Source organism: Anabrus simplex, chromosome 6 (genome assembly GCF_040414725.1).
Source record: "Anabrus simplex isolate iqAnaSimp1 chromosome 6, ASM4041472v1, whole genome shotgun sequence".
Lineage (NCBI taxonomy): Eukaryota > Metazoa > Arthropoda > Insecta > Orthoptera > Tettigoniidae > Anabrus > Anabrus simplex.
In genome coordinates, this window is record NC_090270.1 from 154,157,967 (window position 1) to 154,178,086 (window position 20,120).

Here is a 20,120-nt window from a genome sequence, read left to right on the forward strand (position 1 = left end):
ATTCTGGTAGGATGATGCATTACCCCAGTTGTATTTGGGTCCCCTGTTCAATATATCCGTTTCTACGTCGTCAAATACGGTTTGCGTAAGATTTTTTATAGGCGGATGGAATTCATGTTGGGAATTCTTGTTAGGAAGAGAGGGATCTTTGTTTTGGATTATGGTTAGTGGCTTTGATTTACTTTGTTGTTGTTTCAGTGTTTCCAGTTTTTTGTTTAGTGTGTTTTGTTTCTTTATGGCTAAGTCTTCTATTTTTTCTCTGGAAATTCGTTGAAAGTAATTCCAATAGCTGTGTGGGAGTTCATGGGATGCTTTCAGGTGTGTTGAGTAAAGTTCATTATTAAGGTGTTGTTTCTTCTGATATAGGAAATTTATTTCTTCTTTTAACCAAATTTCATTAGTCCTGTTTTGTGTTTTGCGTGTCTGAGCGGTTCGTCTGTGTTTATTATTGTATTTCTGGAGAAATTTCGGTGTTAAGTTGTTTGAAAGGCATTCCTTCAAAAAGGCAATGCTTTTGGTTGTGTTCATTAGTTTAATTTTCAAGTTCTGATATTTAAATGCCTTACGTTTTGCCTGGTTGGCTTCCGTATTATTATTTATAAATTTCATTTTCCGTATTGACAGACTCAAGGTATAGATAAGAAATGTGTTTTTCCACCATTCAATACACAATTTATTTTAATAGATTAAGCTAGTGCCGGTTTCGGCTTTTTAACGGCCATCATCAGCTAGTACATGTTTTGTTTTAGCCATTAGACAATACACAAGTTGTTATTATATTAGGCATTCGGATGTCTAATGGGGGATGGAATAATAGCATATAATTAAAATATCAGTGGTCAGGTTAAAAAGTTATAAATAGAGCATGAGTATGTAAAACATATTAAAAACACACAGGTCACAATATATGACATTTAAAAAGTTTCAACACATTAAAATTGTACGTATAGGTAGACACTTGTTAAAATTTTTCAATTTATGTTATATGGATTCCATTCTTCTGTCCTCTGTGCAGATCCTTCTAAGTAATGTTGAATTTAGTTGCGTAGGGTAATCTTCGAGGACATTTTGAAACTAGTGTACGTCTTATTGATGTGGGCCTTTGTCATGATGAAATTTCGTTATGTTATATATCTCAACTTGTGATATACTATGGCAAGTTTCAATACAGCAAACAGCAGGCCATAGTATATCACAAGTTGAGATATATAACATAACGAAATTTCATCATGACAAAGGCCCACATCAATAAGACGTACACTAGTTTCAAAATGTCCTCGAAGATTACCCTACGCAACTAAATTCAACATTACTTAGAAGGATCTGCACAGAGGACAGAAGAATGGAATCCATATAACATAAATTGAAAAATTTTAACAAGTGTCTACCTATACGTACAATTTTAATGTGTTGAAACTTTTTAAATGTCATATATTGTGACCTGTGTGTTTTTAATATGTTTTACATACTCATGCTCTATTTATAACTTTTTAACCCGACCACTGATATTTTAATTATATGCTATCATTCCATCCCCCATTAGACATCCGGATGCCTAATATAATAACAACTTGTGTATTGTCTAATGGCTAAAACAAAACATGTACTAGCTGATGATGGCCGTTAAAGAGCCGAAACCGGTACTAGCTTAATCTATTAAAATAAATTGTGTATTGAACGGTGGAAAAACACATTTCTTATCTATACTTTGAGTCTGTCAATACGGAAAATGAAATTTATAAATAATAATACGGAAGCCAACCAGGCAAAATGTAAGGCATTTAAATATCAGAACTTGAAAATTAAACTAATAAACACAACCAAAAGCATTGCCTTTTTGAAGGAATGCCTTTCAAACAACTTAACACCAAAATTTCTCCAGAAATACAATAATAAACACAGACGAACCGCTCAGACACGCAAAACACGAAACAGGACTAATGAAATTTGGTTAAAAGAAGAAATAGAATTCCTATATCAGAAGAAACAACACCTTAATAATGAACTTTACTCAACACACCTGAAAGCATCCCATGAACTCCCACACAGCTATTGGAATTACTTTCAACGAATTTCCAGAGAAAAAATAGAAGACTTAGCCATAAAGAAACAAAACACACTAAACAAAAAACTGGAAACACTGAAACAACAACAAAGTAAATCAAAGCCACTAACCATAATCCAAAACAAAGATCCCTCTCTTCCTAACAAGAATTCCCAACATGAATTCCATCCGCCTATAAAAAATCTTACGCAAACCGTATTTGATGACGTAGAAACGGATATATTGAACAGGGGACCCAAATACAACTGGGGTAATGCATCATCCTACCAGAATATTATAACTACCATTACCGAAACAGAACTTGCTTTACAAAAGATCCCATATGACATACGAGACGAAGCAAGACACGAAATCAGTAGAAAGATCCCGCAATACATCAATAGCGTCCACAATAATAACCCTAACATGAATACCACCAATAGATCGAACTTAAACAAACTTAAAAATAAAATAAAACAGAACAATCTACTAGTAACGAAGGCCGACAAAGGCAACACTACGGTCATTATGGATAAAAATGAATACATAACAAAGACTAAAAAATGTTTCCAAGACAATACTTTTTCTATTAAACGCCGAGATCCAACCAATAACATACAAAGGAATTTAAAAATTTTACTTAAAAACACACATTTTCTTCTCACTGAAACTGAATCTGCTAAACTCATAACAATGAACCCCCAATTACCGACCGCGAAGGCCTACCCAAAAATACATAAAGAAGACGTACCTATGAGACCTATTATAAACTATAGAGCCAGTCCAACCTACAAATTATCGCAATTAATCCAAAAATTTTTAAAAAAGCACTATACATTTTTAGCAAACAAAACAATACTAAACTCAATAGATTTTTGCAACAGAACCAAAGAGCTAAAGATCGAACAACACCATACCCTTGCTTCATTTGACATAATAAATATGTACCCTAACATTCCTGTTAAACAAACAATCAAAATAATAGAATCTAACCTAAAAAACAATAGCAACTTGAGCACCTTAGAAATAAACGAATTCATAAACTTACTTGAATTCGCCATAAACAATAACTATTTCAGATTTCACGATACCATTTATCAGCAACAAGGCCTACCTATGCGGTCTCCTGCCTCCGGAATATTAGCAGAAATATACATAGATAACCTAGAATACACGTCAATCAAAGAAATAGAGAATATACATTTTTGGTGCAGATTTGTTGACGATGTCTTCGTAGTTTTAGATAATAGATCCACTGACGCACAAACTATACTAGATAAGCTTAACACTCTAGATCCCCAAATTAAATTCACCAAAGAAACCGAAAATAACCGTGCACTAAATTACCTAGACTTAACAATAACCAGACACGACAACCACTTATCTTACAAGATCTACAGGAAACCCACACACACCTCAAATACCATAAAAAATGACTCCATCCCAATACACATAAAAGAGCAGCCTATTATAGTATGATTTATAGAGCCTTTAACATCCCAATGACAACTGAAGACCAAAATAATGAATTGAAGTTAATCCACGACATAGCTAAACACAACGGATACAGCAAAGAAATGGTCAACAAAATCATTCACAAAATAAAATCACAACCTAAAACTAAATTAGCAAAAACAACCAAGCCCAAAAAAGACTATGCTCTATTTACCTTCAACAACACCCACATATATACTATAACTAATATTTTCAAGAAGCACAACATAAAAACAGTGTTCATAACCACACACAATAGTACCAACATTATACATAACAGTAAAACAGTCAATAATAACAATAAATACAACCAATCAGGTGTCTACCATATCAAATGTAACAACTGTGACATAAGTTACATAGGACGTACAGGCAGAAACTTCACCATCCGCTACAATGAACATGTAAATGCAGTAAAACATAACCATTTCTCATCAATAGGCCAACATGTAGAAGAATCCAAGCATAGTTTCACAAACATCAACAACGGCATGACGATACTAAATATAAACTCCAAGGGCCCCCTGCTCAACATAACCGAAGATTTCTACATTTCTTTAGACCAGTACGCCAACCCCAATCATAACATTAATGATATTAATGAAAAAACCAGCATTATTTTTGACAAAGCCATTCCGATATTAAAGAATGATTATCTCAAAATAGTAAACACACGCTCTAACAAACCAACGAATCACAAGCCTGACCCCGCCCCTACTTCTTCAACGGCCACTCCTTCTTCCCCTCCACCTACATTCCACTCCACAGCTAATATGAGCCCCAGACTCACTCGCAGTAGAACACAACAAGCCTTCAAACACATCAGCACAAGACTTCCACAACAACTATAGTAAGTACTCTTTCCATACACACACTAGGCATTCCTTCATGCACACACTACCGGCATACTTATATCACTTTATCTTTACAGACTACAAGAACAAACATAGACGAGAGAAATGTTACCACCGACTACTTCTAAATACATGCTCGAGACCTGCTGTTTGCTGTATTGAAACTTGCCATAGTATATCACAAGTTGAGATATATAACATAACGAAATTTCATCATGACAAAGACCCACATCAATAAGACGTACACTAGTTTCAAAATGTCCTCGAAGATTACCCTACGCAACTAAATTCAACATTACTTAGAAGGATCTGCACAGAGGACAGAAGAATGGAATCCATATAACATAAATTGAAAAATTTTAACAAGTGTCTACCTATACGTACAATTTTAATGTGTTGAAACTTTTTAAATGTCATATATTGTGACCTGTGTGTTTTTAATATGTTTTACATACTCATGCTCTATTTATAACTTTTTAACCTGACCACTGATATTTTAATTATATGCTATTATTCCATCCCCCATTAGACATCCGGATGCCTAATATAATAACAACTTGTGTATTGTCTAATGGCTAAAACAAAACATGTACTAGCTGATGATGGCCGTTAAAGAGCCGAAACCGGTACTAGCTTAATCTATTAAAATAAATTGTGTATTGAATGGTGGAAAAACACATTTCTTATCTATACTTTAAATTCTTCCGCGTGACTAACGGCCGAGATATATGTTATGGCCAGTCGTGACGAACAGTATAGACAATACATCTCAACGTAGGATGAGTCCTACTATTAAGTGTGCAATGAGAATGAAAGGAGATGAGAGAGAAACATAATTGGCTGTTACTTTTTTATTGTTACTGATTAGTTTTTTCTCATTCCTTCTATTTTAGTAGAAAGAGAGAAAATATGAACTGTATATAACTGTTACAGAATATTATGCTTGATTTTCTCTCTTTATAAATTTTACACCTGATTTCATGAACAGAAGACATATTTGAGCAGAGCAACATATTTGGAACAATGTTAAGACTAGAAAAATATTATAATTTTTTCCACTACAGAATAATCTCATTTTTAAAGCTCCTTGTTAATTCCTTATAAGGGAGAACTATAGAATTCAACAGAATTACTTCAGATGGCACTGTGACACTGCACCCTGAAACAAAATAGATGTACTTTATCTTCAATGTAAGAACTCAAGAGCCTGGAATGAACAAATAGTTTGATAAGATTGTTGTATGTACAGTGCTAATTATGGATATGAAAATTTGGTACTCACCTAAAATTGTGATAGAAGGGTTTAACCTTCCATCCGAGTTAAACAAGGATGGGTTCTCCATTTTGGCAAAGGGTTTATTAGGATTCGGATCACATGGGGTACCTTCCACTCGAGTCCATTGACCCACACGACTTCCACGTCCCACAATACTATGCAGAACTAGACTGTGGTCTGCAATCTGAGCACCGGAGAGCACTATTGATTCTCGGATTCGCACACCTGGACCGATCACTGCATTGCTCCCAATGCTGACGTTTGGCCCGAGCTGCAAATTCAAATATTAATAACAAATTAAAATGATTTGAAATTGTTTCATCATGTCCATAGTTAGAAGTTCAAATCTTACTATCAAATAATTAATCACCTGAAGTTAGAAAAAAACCCATGTTACGATAGTACTTCATACATGATTCTGTGATTTTAAACATCAAAGTGCATGCGCAATTTGTTAGGGACAGTAATGTCTAATTTAACTTGGGTAGTCAGAGAAAGTTAACTTTTTCTCAATACAAAAAAAAAAAAAAAAAAAAGAAGAACTCTAAGTATTTAGATTTCTTTAAGTTGCAGTTCAAAGGAAGCAAAGTTTTTTACAATGCAGTAAACCCTCGATACATAGTTTTACAAGAGGGCGATGGATGCGGGAAAACGATAAATGCGGGTAACATAAGAAATTGGAGAAAAGCAAATTAATAAAATACGGTTACTGCATTTGGACATAAATTTCTTTATGTAAACCTCATGGAAGCATCAAAATATTGCAACAACAATATACACGATGCAAATGACAACCATAATTTTTACACCGTTTATTTCACTTTTCTTTACATCGCGTAATAATTGAAGACAGTTAAGGTCAGTTTTTTTTAAATTGCAAATTACTGCTATAAGTATATATTACGGCTATAACCTGCATTTTCAGCAAAATACTAACGATATGAAAGAATGTGTAATTTTTCATTATTTAGAATTGAAACAGAAAGTTTGTAGACTGTTTTGGAAGGTTTTTGGCGTCTGAAGGATGGGAAAGGACTAGGATTAGGAAGATTTTGGCCATGTTATTTATTTATTAAATATCTTGACAGTTTGAACCCCATTGTACATGAGGTTATAGTTTTGATCAGTATTTTAAATTATTGAAGATGTAGTGAATGAACTTAAGGGAACTGTTTGTAGCAGCAGGATTTCCTGAACAGATGGTGTAGTGGCTTTGAAAGTTTCACATTACAATTGTTTAGGTGACACTCAAGTTCAAATCTTGTCCTTCCAAACATGGCACAGTCGAACAGTAAATGGTCCATTGTTTGTGAAGATCCACAAAAGCACAAGTAATCGCCGGCAATGTTAATTTTGAAGCGTTCAAAGTAACACTAAAAACTTTCCATGGCCAGAGAGAAACTGAGTGAGAATGAATTCAGGCACCAATGATTTGCACTGGAGTCAGCTATATATATCGGGAAAAAATAATTCTCTTGTGACAGACCCTTTTGTACTCATGTGCAGAGGTTGTTCCATTGTCTTATTAATAAATAACAATAATGTTATTTGCTTTACGTCGCACTAACGACTTTTACGGTTTTCGGAGATGCCGAGGTACCAGAATTTTGTCCCACAGGAGTTCTTTTACGTACCAGTAAATCTACCGACACGAGGCTGACTTATTTGAGCACCTTCAAATACCACCGGACTGAGCCAGGATCGAACCTGCCATGTTGGGGTCAGAAGGCCAGCGCCTCGACCGCCTGAGCCACTCAGCCCAGCCCACTGTCTTATTAGATGTGTTTTGATTTGGGCTTTTGCACAGCTTAGGGGTATTTGTTGTAAGGTGATTTCTATATTGTATGAGGAGGTTGCTTTTGCGAGGATGTCTGCCTTTTCATTTCCAGGAGAACCGGTGTGTCCCCGGATCCAGGAAAGACAGACCTGGAGACACTGCTGTGCTTTAGATCTTATAGTAGCAGCTATTGGATTGACATTGTGCTTGTTGTTGATCGTGTTCCACACAGCCGCTGAGTCATTTGGTATTCGAGCGCTACAATTGTGTTCACACCACTTCACAACAGACTTGGCCCATAGCTCAGCTTGAAATACTGAGCAGCTGGATGACAATTTGTATTGGGCTGAAAACACGTCCCTGTTATTCCCATAGACACCGAATGCGCATCCCACTGTGTCAGATTCAGTGTTATTAGATGTGCGAGAGCCGTCTGTGTAGATATAGTAGTTAGTTCTTCTCTGAGTGGTTTCAAGAATTAGTGCAGGTAATGTTATGTTTTTCTTCATTAACATGAATTCAGCCATTCCGATGGCAGTAAAGAACAGGGATTCTATTCCAGCGATGACAAGGGCTGCTTGTGCACATACTGTGTGATAAGCATGAGAAATTCGAAGTACGATTCCTCTCTGAATCTGCAGAAGTTTTTCCTTAGCCCGCTGCTTTTCAAGTGTAGAACGAAATGATGATGCACAATACAGTATTAGTGGAACAAGGGTTGTGTAGTATATAATGCAGAGTACCTCTGAGTTTATTCCCCAAGACGGCCTGCATGCAGTAGCAATAGCCTGAAGAAATTTATCTGATTTAAGCTTTAGTTTATTGAAATGTGGCCTAAAAGTTAAATTTTTGTCGAGCAGGACCTCCACGTATAAAAGTTGATCTTCTATTGCGATTTCCTGTCCGTTCGTCTTGAGTTGTGGCTTTATCAGGTTTCTTCTTCTCATGACAACCATAGCCTTAGTTTTCAGTAGATTAAATTGCAGCTTGTTTTTGGAACCCCAGTTGAACAGAATATGTAGTGCTGTGTTCGCTCGAGTGTTTAAGTTAGCGTCATTGTCAGCTTTGATTAACAAAAGTGCGTCGTCAGCATAGGCCGTGTTGTTAATTAAGATACAGTCCCAGCACTTGCCTGGTGTGAAAATGGGAAATATGAAGATGGAAACTGAACCCACTATCTCCCGAAGGCAAGCTCACAACTGTGCGACTCTGAACGCATGACCAACTCGCTTGGTTGTTTCATTCTTTACTGTACATACGACCCGGTTAGAAACATGGTGTACGTTCTCCATTTTCCATCCCTGAATTGTTTAATCAATTTGTGGAAAATAGATCACTTAATCATGAACGTGAAGTTGGCTCCCAGCTGACGAACCGTAATCCGCTCGTGCTAGAGAGGACAGGGGCGACGTTCGTTATCTTGGGAAGAGTGAAGGGGTGCACCAATACGATGGCTTTTTTAATAGCGGTGTTTTAATATTCTGTCAATTTTTAGAATAGACCTACAATAATTGCCAGTTGTTAAATTCAAAAACAATGACAGAAGAAAGTCTTGAAACTCTCAACTTGTGGAATGTTATTCTTTAATTCAAATGTACGAACAAAACTTACAGCATTTGTGGCTATAAATGACCTTTTCTTTACATTGTCATATTTATTTCTATCTTCTTTTCTTGGCAACAATATTGACACTATTACTGGTCTTTATTTAATAGAACACTAATATTGGTTAGGATGTACATTCATTTGTATAGCATAATATTTCAATTCATTTAAGTCTTTCAAATAGGTCTAATAAAATAACAAAACAGGTGACTAACTGATATTCCTTCGAGTAATTAATGTTACAGGATGCTAATTTTAATGTGTATCAATCTTGTTATAAAGTTTAAAAAATAATAGTATAATTTTGTATCTGTCATTTTATTACTTGTTCTTTTTAGCAAATAAAGTTACGTTTTTTCCCCAGTCAAAGCCTTCTCTACTTGCAAAATGTTCTCTTCTTCACGATCACTGATATTGTGCGAGCACATGAAGGATTTCACCTTCGCTAAGGCAGCATTCGCTTCAGCGAACCTCGGGACGACTTCGGGCTCATGATAGTCTTCTTCCCCCCTTCATCACTCCTCTCCCCTGTGCCATTGTCATACAGCTCTTCAATTGTTTCCACTCCACGAGAATCGATCAGCACAAAGTCTCCAAAATCAACAGGGACAGCATCACTTTCACCCTTTAATTGTTCCCAGTCTTCATTAAAGGCATCATTGTCGTCGTTATCTTCACCATTAACACAGAGATTTTCTAAAGAAAAAAATTTTCATTTTATGGGTCCATATTGAACTTTGATGGAACCAAATAAAATAATAAGTGATTTTTTCCACCTTTTTAATACAAATTAAATTGTGTTTATTAATTAAACATTTAATGGGATTAGTTTCAACCTATTTAAAGGTCATCTTCAGCCATATTGCGTGTAGAACAAAGTATTTGAAACACAGTTGTTTTAAAGATGGTCTTAAAATCTGTTTGACACTATCAAAAATTGTTCATACAATTTCCTGAAAACACATTTGTTGTAAGAAATTAGTTCACTTAACTGTAGGAATATATGAGAAGAAGTAGTCTTAAAATATTCTCCGTAGTATTCAAGAACATAGATACAATTCACAGTCTTGATGAGATGTGAGCATATATGCATAGTGTTTCTGTGGTAGAGGAGAAGAAGTCTTATGATATTCTTACCAATGCGAAGCGTAGATACACTTTAAAATAATTCATAATCTTGATGAGATGTAGAATTGAGCATACATGCAAAATATTGCCTTAGTAAAATGTGAGTTGAACAAATATATTATTGTAGTGGAAAGGACATCCTATACAGTAAGTTGTGTATAAGAAAACAATGTAAAAGATGCTGAAGGTATCCATGGAGATTAATGACTTTAAAAAATGAAAGTGTAAAGCCACTTCAAGATATGAATTAAGTTAAAAGTTTTATATTCTTTGTATTAAAATGGTGGAATGAATTCTCATCTAATGCTGATATAAAAGAAAAGAAAAATAAATATAAAAAATTCCCTCCATTCATAACACTTTTCATTATAACTATATATTTATTTAACTTTTAAACTTTATTATTTTTCTTTTTTCATTTCTTTTGCTTCCAAGTACATTAGTTTACTAATATGTCCAACACTTGGTTACGTAAGATGAGCCACATTTTGGCTTATTTCCTTCCTTTCTTTCTTTCAATATTTTACATCCCTTAAATTTCATTAATATTTCCTACATTTTTCTAATTTTATAAGTCACGCGGCTTGTACCCCTCCAGTAGCGAAGGCAGTCTCTCGATCCACAGCTCCTTACCTTCAGTGTCCACAGAAGCACTTTCTCCGGAAACCTTCTTAAGACTAGTCCATGTCACACTTAAATCGAGCGATCCATCTATTCGATGCAGTAAAATGATCAGTTTTCAATCTTGCAGCTATGATCTTGGCTTTGTCCCGTAATATGGTTCCATCTATAGGGATATTGGAAGCCCTTGCTTACTAGTAGCAAATGAAAAGGATATTCTCCAGCTGAGCAAACCTAGATTCTCTTTATTTTCTTTAATTTTACTTGAACTGCCACATTTATCAATTTGCTCTCTTATCTCATTCTTCTTGGCAAATATGGAGTTTAAAGTTGAAGATACTAACCTGAGACATTTAGCAGTATCTACTCTTTTTTTGAACGGATTCGATTAAACTACTACTATGATTTTCAATTGTTCTTTGAGAGTTCTAATCCTTTTCACGGGAAGTGACATGTCGTGAATAACATTGAAATGAAATGGTGTATGGTTTTTAGTAGGTCTTTTGATTTGACTCCCGTAGGCGACCTGCGCGTTGTGATGAGGATGAAATGATGATGAAGACAACACATACACCCAGCCCCCATGCCAGGGAAATTAACCAATGAAATTCCCAGCCCTGCTGGGAATCTAACCCGGGACACCTGTGACCAAAGGCCAGCACGCTAACAATTTAGCCATGGAGCCAGACATGAATAACATTAACACATAGCAACTAAGATGAGAAAAACAACGTAATTACGAATGGTAGATAAAATTGTAATTGTTGCACACAACCAAGACACAGTACAGGACCACTCAAAATGAAACAAAACAGCACGACGACGAATTGGCGCTTCGAGCAGAAGCTTTGGCGCCAGAAGGCTCGTAGGCGTGGTTAGGCCTATATAGTGTGGTTGCGCATAAATAATCTATACACTTCAGTCCAGCCTAGAAACTCCTAATCACTCATAGCCCGTACATTCTTGTGTAACAGGTTGCCGCTGTTCCATGCCGCTTTAAATTCACACGAACGATCAATACGGGAAAATTGTGACGATTGATGCGAAAAACCGATAGATTCGGAAAAATTTAACATTAGTTTATATGGAACATTTTCGAGACTGAATGAATTGAACGATGAATACGGTGAAACGACAGTTCTAGGAACGGTGCATCGAGGTTCTACTGTAGGGTACCTGCTTTTACTGACAACCTTGGCTGTGAATGCTCTGTCTGCACAAAACCATGCTTAGGACATAGATTGTTCATCACAATAATAATGCTCTAAATTATTCCCAAGCAAAACTGCATTCTACCCCAAGACATATAAGTCCTAATAGAGGAACATGGGGATCACAAGGAAAGACATTATCAATAAAATATGAGGGGGGGAACACACAATTCAATGCTGTGAGTATATTATTACATTTTCTGTCAACAGTGTCACAAACCCTCTGTTTATACTTGTATTATGATACATAAAGCACAGTTGTTCTACTGAACTGATAGTGCTGCTATTAGTCTTCAAAGTCCAGATGTGGGATTTCAATGAAGTAGTTAAAGGAAGGTGGAACAAACAATATTCACATCTCACTAAAGCCACATTGTTATACTGAATGTCAATTTATCCTACAATGAGTCCACATTACATTTTCAAGTAATATGCCGGGTTCGTACACCTGCCCCTTGTGAAGTAGTTTTATGCATCTCGCTGCTTTTACTAAAATAAGAAATACATCGGTCACTCTGCCTAAACTGGGATAATACAACGAGATGTGTGTTTAAGGGTTAGAAGACAGCAGGAATCGTGAGCGCCACTATTAATTCATTATGGGTACCTCAAATGAACCCAAAAAACGAGCACAGATACAATCACGTACCTTACAACAGGAGGTGCACACAAAGACCAGGAGCAGGTATTGTATAGCCTAGAAACTGTACGCTGCTTATCAAGTCTCGCAATAGCTCACTTGCCATGGGCGTGGTGGGAGTTGTGATAGTGGACGGTGCTCGAAAGTTCGCAAGTATCTTTTAAATATATTTTTTAAAGCCACTTGATTGGGATGTAGGAAGGTTGCATATTTAATAGTTTCCACAGACTGATTTGTTTATCTGGATTGCTCTCTTCTTCTTGTTTGTGGAGTGGATGGTTTATAGACATGGAGCAATGTGTAAGGTGGTCCAAACCGTGTCTCTGTCATATTTCCACGTTTCTGCAAAAACTTAGTCTTCTCCACAGGCCTTATAATTCTTAAATTCCTCCAGTGGTTGATGTACTGTGGGGTGTTTGTGTTAATTTGTCAACATTTCTTGGTTCTTCACAGTTTTTTTATTATTATTAATACAGGAGGAGGAAAGAAAAGTAAACAATATTCCAGAGCACAGTTCTTCTTCTTTCCCTTTGTGCCGTTAGGCATCGGGGCATTTCAGCCATTTATGAAAGTTTTTCATGTCGCGTGCCATTCTCTGAACATCACCCAGGGTCTTCCCTCGCTACCTGATCAGTCCCAAGATGTACTCCCATTCGATCTGTGGCCTCCCTCGTGTTCTTCCTGTTGGTCTGGCTCTCACCACACCTGTTTCGCTTTCTTTTCATCTTCCACTCTTTTTAGGTGACCAATCCAGCCCAATCCTCTCCTCTCAATGACATGCATTATTGGCTGCTGCTGAGGGTCATCTCTCACTGTGGTGTTTCTAATAAGGTCTCTTCGAGTTTTCCCGGCAACTTTCCATAGATATCTCATCTCAGTGGTGACCTAACGACTCTCCAGTTTTTTATGCACTGTCCAACTTTTAAAAAAAATGCTATTTGTTCATGGCGTTGACCTCTGTAGATCTTTTGCCACTATTTGCACTGTATGATATGAACCTGGGTGTAATTGCAATTGTCGAAGTGCAGTGTTGAATGTGAGGAAAGGAACGTTAAGGACGACACAAACACCCAGTCCAGGGATATTAATCATTTACAATTAAAAACCCCTGACCCGGCCAGGTATCGAACCCGGGGCTGCCGGGTGACAGGCGGAAGTATTGCCCCCTACACCGCGGGGCCGGACTCTGTCCAACTCTCTGCACCATACAGGAGGGTTGGCAGGTACACGGCATGATATATCTGCATTTTTGTTTTTCTAACAATTTCTTTCTTCCCTATGATTATGTTGTTTATACCATAGTAAACTTTATTAGCTTTTCTGATTCTGTTATTTATTTCTGCCTCTAATTTTCCAATCCTCTCCGAAGATGGTGCCCAGGTACTCAATTTGTTCTACTTGCTGAATATCCTCATTGTTCCACTTGATCTGAAGCTGTACTTTTTCTCCTTTGGTGAACTGCAATGACGTTGGTTTTGTTCGCATTCACTTCCATCCCACGGTTCTGGAAGGCGTAAGCCGATTCAGTAAGAGTTTGTTGGAGATCCAGCTAAAATCAGAATGTCATCTGCAGAGACCAAGGATTGGACATATATTGGTCTCATGTTCCAGTTGCCAACCTTAATTCTTTTAGTTCTTCTTTTACACTGCTTAATGACTTGGTTCATGAAGATAACGAGAAGAAGGCTCAAGCTGTCACCCTGCTTTACTCCCTTCGCCATTTCAAATTCCCTAGAGCATTCACCAGCTATTCTCACCACTCCTTGGACTCTATTGTATGTGCTCCTAATGTGGTAAAGGAGTCTCTTGGTTACCTTTTCCTCTTCAAGTGCTACCCAAAGCTGTTCCCTGGGGACCGAGTCAAATGCAGCCTTTAGGTCGACAAATGCAGCTAGAACATTCTTCCCATGATTAAGTCGTTTCTGTATAACGGTTCTTTGTGTGTACATATGGTTGTGTGTTTGTCGATTTGGCATGAAAGGACACTGTTCTTCTTCCAATTTTTCCACTACTTCTTGTCTCAGCCTCCTCTCCAATATGCGAGATTATATCTTTCCGGCCACACTGGGAAGACAAATTGCTTGATAGTTTGCACAGTCCAGAGTGCTGCCCTTCTTATGGATAGGAACAATAATGTTCTTCTCCCAATCCTTTGGAATCTTCTGAATGCTCCATTCTTGTTGACATATCCTTGTCATCCATTTCACCACAGCCTCTCCTCCATACTTCATCAATTCCAGTGAAATTCCATCCCAACCAATTGCCTAGCCCACCTTCATTTCAGTGATAGCCTCTCTTACGTCACTCTGCATAATTGACTCCCCTTCTTCTGCCCCATTACCGGAGTAGTCTTGTGAATTCTGGTCTACACAGAACACGTCCTCATAATAAGTGCTCTACGTATCAAGAATGTTCCGTGGCCTGTTTGGATCTTCTGGTTACTGTCTTTAATGCTTCTGATTCTCTTTCCAATTTTGCCTTGGAGTGATCTTAGTATCTTCCAAAACTTCTTCTGATTATTTCTGTACTCTGATTCCATTTCCTCACCAAATTCCTGCCAGTTTTCTTTTGCCACTTGTACTTGTCGTTTAGCTTCATTTCGTATTTCAACATAATTTCTCCAGTCCTCTACCCTTCGTTCTCATGTACTCCTTCCATGCTGCCTATTTCCTCCTTACACCTTCCTTGACTTCCTCAGTCCACCACTTTGTTAGTTTCCTTCGTGTGTTTACTGTAGTGTTCCCACAGACCTCTTCTGCTACTTTGATAATATTTGTCTTAAATTCCCTCCATCTCTCTTATAAGTTCCAGCCTTTCTTGGGTTCTTCTCTTTGTGTTTGCTGAATTATCCCCCGAACTTCTGAACATAATTCTGCCTTACCTCTTCCTCTCTGAATGCAGAAATTCTTATTTTCTCGGATCGAAAATGAGAGGGTGTGGGTGTAGCCTTAAACCTTGTTTTTGCTGGGGCTGTACCTTAATTAAGGCCACGGCCGCTTCCTTCCAACTCCTAGGCCTTTCCCATCCCATCGTCGCCATAAGACCTATCTGTGTCGGTGCGACGTAAAGCCCCTAGCAAAAAAACCTTGTTTTCATAACCAGAGGCCGATGTTCTGTACTCATTTTCTGCACTCCGGAAGACCCTTACATCTAGTGCTGCATAAGTCATGTTCTTGGTGTAACAAAAGACTTCAATGCAACTCTTTGCTCCTCGGCCTACTGCCTCAAAAGTTATTTTATGGATACTTTTATGGGGGAAAAAGGTGTTGCCAATCCTTAGCTCGTTATCAATACAGAATTCCAACATTCTTTCACCATTGGTACTGATTGAACATTCTACTCCATGTTGGCCCATCCATCCATGTCCTCGACGTAACCTGTTTCCAATCCTAGCATTCCAGTCCCCATCACAATAACATGTCTGCTTCTTTCCCTGGCTTTGTCTATAGCTTTTTGCTTTTGAACATAGAATTGCTCCTTATCTACTTGTTGCATATCTTCAGTGGGGGCATAGACCTGCACTAGCATAATACTTTCTTCTAGTCCCACATCCACTGTGGTAAGTCTGGAGTTGATAGGTTCCCATCCTGTCACTTTGTTTTCCACTGCTTCGGACATATTGATGGCCACTCCTTCTTTTGCCCTTTCATTCCTGCTGACTCCTGAGTATCTCATTACATGTCCCTTATCCAAATTTATTTGGCCACTACCTTTTCTCTTGGTTTCACTGACTTCAAGTATGGCAAGCTTGTACTTCTCCATTTCTTCAACTATTTATACCTCCTTCCCTGACAGCGAGGTCACATTCCAAGTACCAATTCTCATTTACCATTTCGCGCTAAGCTGTTTCCTTGATATCCGTCCGGCTACTCTTGTGTTTCTCTGAACAGTTAATTTCGCTCCACATGGGTTATTTGCCCTACGGAAGCTAGCATGATGAGGGGGCTACCCTCTTAGCTATCATGCCAGCTCGTTTTCTGTCAGAGTATCTTCCCTTAGCCTTAGGGTCCTCACCCTATCTGCAAGGCAGCAGTTTGTGGTTCACAATTCCTCTGCCTACTCCGCCGTTGAGGTGTTTACAAGGTTCCTTCTTCTGCCTTCATAGCCATTGACTGACAATTTCTGATGAATCAATGTGCTATTTCCCGCACAAAGGCTTCATCTGGCCTCTAAAAGGGGAACTCTTCTGCCCGTAGCCATTGGTCCCCCTTCTGGTTGTCAGGTTTGGTAATGGCCGTCTGACCGTCAGCCAGACAGTCGCAGGTCGTACCATCTACTGTCACATACGATAGCAGGATATTCCTGACCTGACCAGTGAGCACAGTTCAAGACCACAAATTCTATTTGTACACCGATCTCTCTCTTCATTGAGAATTTAGAAGATACTTTTTTTTAAACATGAAAAATGTTGAACATAGTTCTGACAACTCCAATGGCAAATGCTGAATGAGAAGGATGTTTTAGCACTCTGAAATATGTTGAAACTTGTTTACCAAAAAACAATGGGACAAACAAAGCAAGTTGGCCACGTAGTTGTAAAGTTGTATTCGGGAGATGGCGAGTGCAAATCCCAACATTGGCAGCCCTGAAGATGGTTTTTCATTGTTTCCTATTTTCATATCAGATGAATGCTGGAGTTGTTCCTTAGTAAAGGCCACAGCTAATTCCTTCCTAGTCCTTTCCTATCCCAATGTCACCAAAACTACTCCCCCTAAAAATTAAAAAATGGGACAAGACAACTTCATTGCCTTGGCAATGCTATAACGGTGTGAATACATTGCTAACAACAATAAAAAGATAACTAAATTTGCTGAGCAGAAGAGGAGAGCAGAGTTTGTACTTAAGTAAATGTCACATTTTGGACAAGGTATATTCCAGAATATACTTATTTTTTGCTTTTGACATGATATAGTTCTGTAGCCTGAAAGTCATGTAAATGTGTAAATTTTACATATTCATACTTCTTCTAACAAACAAAGTACAGTAAATTTATGTAAATCTTTTTCATTATAATTGTCCTTCAATACACCTAGGCCAAACAAATTTAGGACCATGGGACTTCACTGCATTAATAGGATGAACAAAAAGGCAGGTCAGTATGGGAAGAAAAAACATCAGAAACAGGAAACACTGACAACAATGCCGTCTTCAAATACATTGGCTCCTCATCCATTCTAATTCTTCTTAGCACACTGCCTAGCTTCATCAGGAGGGCAGGCATCAACACTCATTAAGGGGTTATCCGCAGATTTTTGAAGATCCATTCAATCTCTTTCTACTTTTTTGTTTGTCCTGTATTTCTAGTGTTTTACCACCTGTATTCATATTTATATTCACTTGTATTTATCCAGTTTTCTTTTCAGCTTACATTTTGCACATCAATACAAAATCTGTGATGCCAACTCACTTGGTCATTTTGCACTATCACTGGTGAATCTGCAACGTGTTCATAAAATACTGTACTTACTATATGAAACAGAACATTACTTAGTGTTTTTAGTGATTTTACTTAAGACTGTATAATGTAATGGAAAGGGAATAAACAAATGTATGTAGAAACAGGAAAGTAGGTTGGCATGCATGCACATATACACAAAGTACAACTGACAGGCTTATGCGAGCAGAGGGGACGGCAGAAAGAAATGATGAGAATAAGAAATCACATTGGGACAATGGTAGGTTTTAGTATCGTTATTACCTTCTCATTAAGGTGACTGCAGTTCGAACTCCTAATACATGTGGGATTTTTGAAATGAAAGTTCCACCTGTTTGGATTTCACATAAAAATGGACGTTCCATGGCTATAATCACGATGTCATCTGTTACATAATACTATCAGCTCCCTGAACCATTCATGAGCTGGTTTCTTTTTCTCAGCTTAATCAGAGGGCTAGACATTCCTACATCAAGAATGAGGAAATTCAGTCCATCACTGTGTTTATTCATTGTGTATGTTCCTATCCTGCTTCCTGTTTTCAATGCACACTTCCAAGTTGTTGACTTTCTCTGAGAAGATTTTTTTATGTGGCTGGGAAAAGACCTGAAAATTCAAATACTGCTTACCTTAACTGGAATATTTGTACAGATTCACAATTTTCTAATTTCAAACCTTTTTTATCAAATATTACATGATTAACCATATCCACTAATAAAATGCCCTTTAATTTCTCTTCTTATATAGGAAGGTATGGATGAATGTCCACAATTCATCATACTATTTTAAAATTTAGTGTGCTTTGCCCAAGGGAGGTGCTTGAACTAAAGTGTGATGTTGTGAGGTAGGGAATAACTTTGTTTGCCCATCAGCTTATACCACCCGCTGTAACTTGCTTCAGACAGTATCCATGCATAATGTGTGAGAAGTGATTCTAACAATATTACTATACTGCAGCTGTACACATAACTTCACAGTGGCTTCAGGACATGTTCTACATGCGTAATGTGTTAGAAGCAGTTCTAATAGTATGCATACGAATTTGTATGAAAATGTTCTACGTACAAGAAGGAAACTTTTTCACACTGGAAAATGTTGTAATGTATGTCAGCAAAGCTCTAAGTGTTCATCATTAAATATCGTATTTACGCGAATAATACCTGCACATTTTTTTTTTAAATTGGGGCACGAAATTCGGGTGCGGGTTTTATTTGCGTCAATGTTGGCATTTCTTTTTTCAAAATAAGCCTACCTAAAGTTAGGGTGCGGGGATTATTCGCATAAATACGGTACTACCTGAGTTACAAAAACCAATAACCAGCAGAAAAATATTTGCACTTTAAAAAAGAAAAACCTCAACTCCTGTTTATCAACTTGTACAAAAACTTTATGTACCTAACAACTACATGGTACATCTAAGGTCATTATTTGGATCAAGGACATTTGCATTCTAAATACTGTAAGTTATTTTATTGACTACTGTTGTACTTAGTTCAGTTTTGTAAGATCTTCACTATAAATTGAAAAATATTCTTTGTAGTTTATTAGGATACTTACCGTAGCTGTGGAATCTACAGTTGCTGTAGGATGAATATGAACATCTCCAATGATCACACATTTCCCCTTAGCCTCACCACTGCTGCGTTGTTCTTGGTTCGATGCTAACCTATCCTGATGTCTTGTTCGATACAGCTCTAGATAGTGGCGATTAGCGTATATGGCTGAGCCAGCAGTCTTTACTTGAGACCACCAATTGCTGGTCTGGAGTGCGAATATCTGCCCAGTTCCAGCCAAAGGCATTAGGACATCTTGTTCCAGATGGATTACAGCAGAATCTTTGCCATTTCCACGAAGATCACTGTTCCAAAAAATAATAATATTTACAATAAATAATTCACCACATATTGGTTTAAATTATTTTATTCCTTTATTAAACAAAGGTGTGTAGGCCAGAAAGTAACAAATTAAGCAATCGCAGAAAATGATTCGTTCAAAGGAACAAAGACAACATTGTTTTTTACAGAGGGAAAAACATT

The 20,120-nt window shown here is 37.4% G+C and overlaps 1 protein-coding gene across 1 annotated transcript in view; it reads right to left on the reverse strand.

Annotated features, from left to right (window-relative positions):
* Positions 1–5,228: 5,228 nt before the first annotated feature.
* The window catches only part of Gmppa (GDP-mannose pyrophosphorylase A), a 41,775-nt gene continuing 26,883 nt past the window's right edge, over positions 5,229–20,120 (reverse strand). The window contains exons 5-7 of the mRNA XM_067149998.2: positions 19,642–19,942; positions 5,675–5,939; positions 5,229–5,551 (exon numbers count right to left, since the gene is read on the reverse strand). Of these exons, the coding sequence (XP_067006099.2) occupies positions 5,451–5,551; positions 5,675–5,939; positions 19,642–19,942 (667 nt within the window). The 3' untranslated portion in view covers positions 5,229–5,450. The remainder of the gene's footprint in view (positions 5,552–5,674; positions 5,940–19,641; positions 19,943–20,120) is intronic.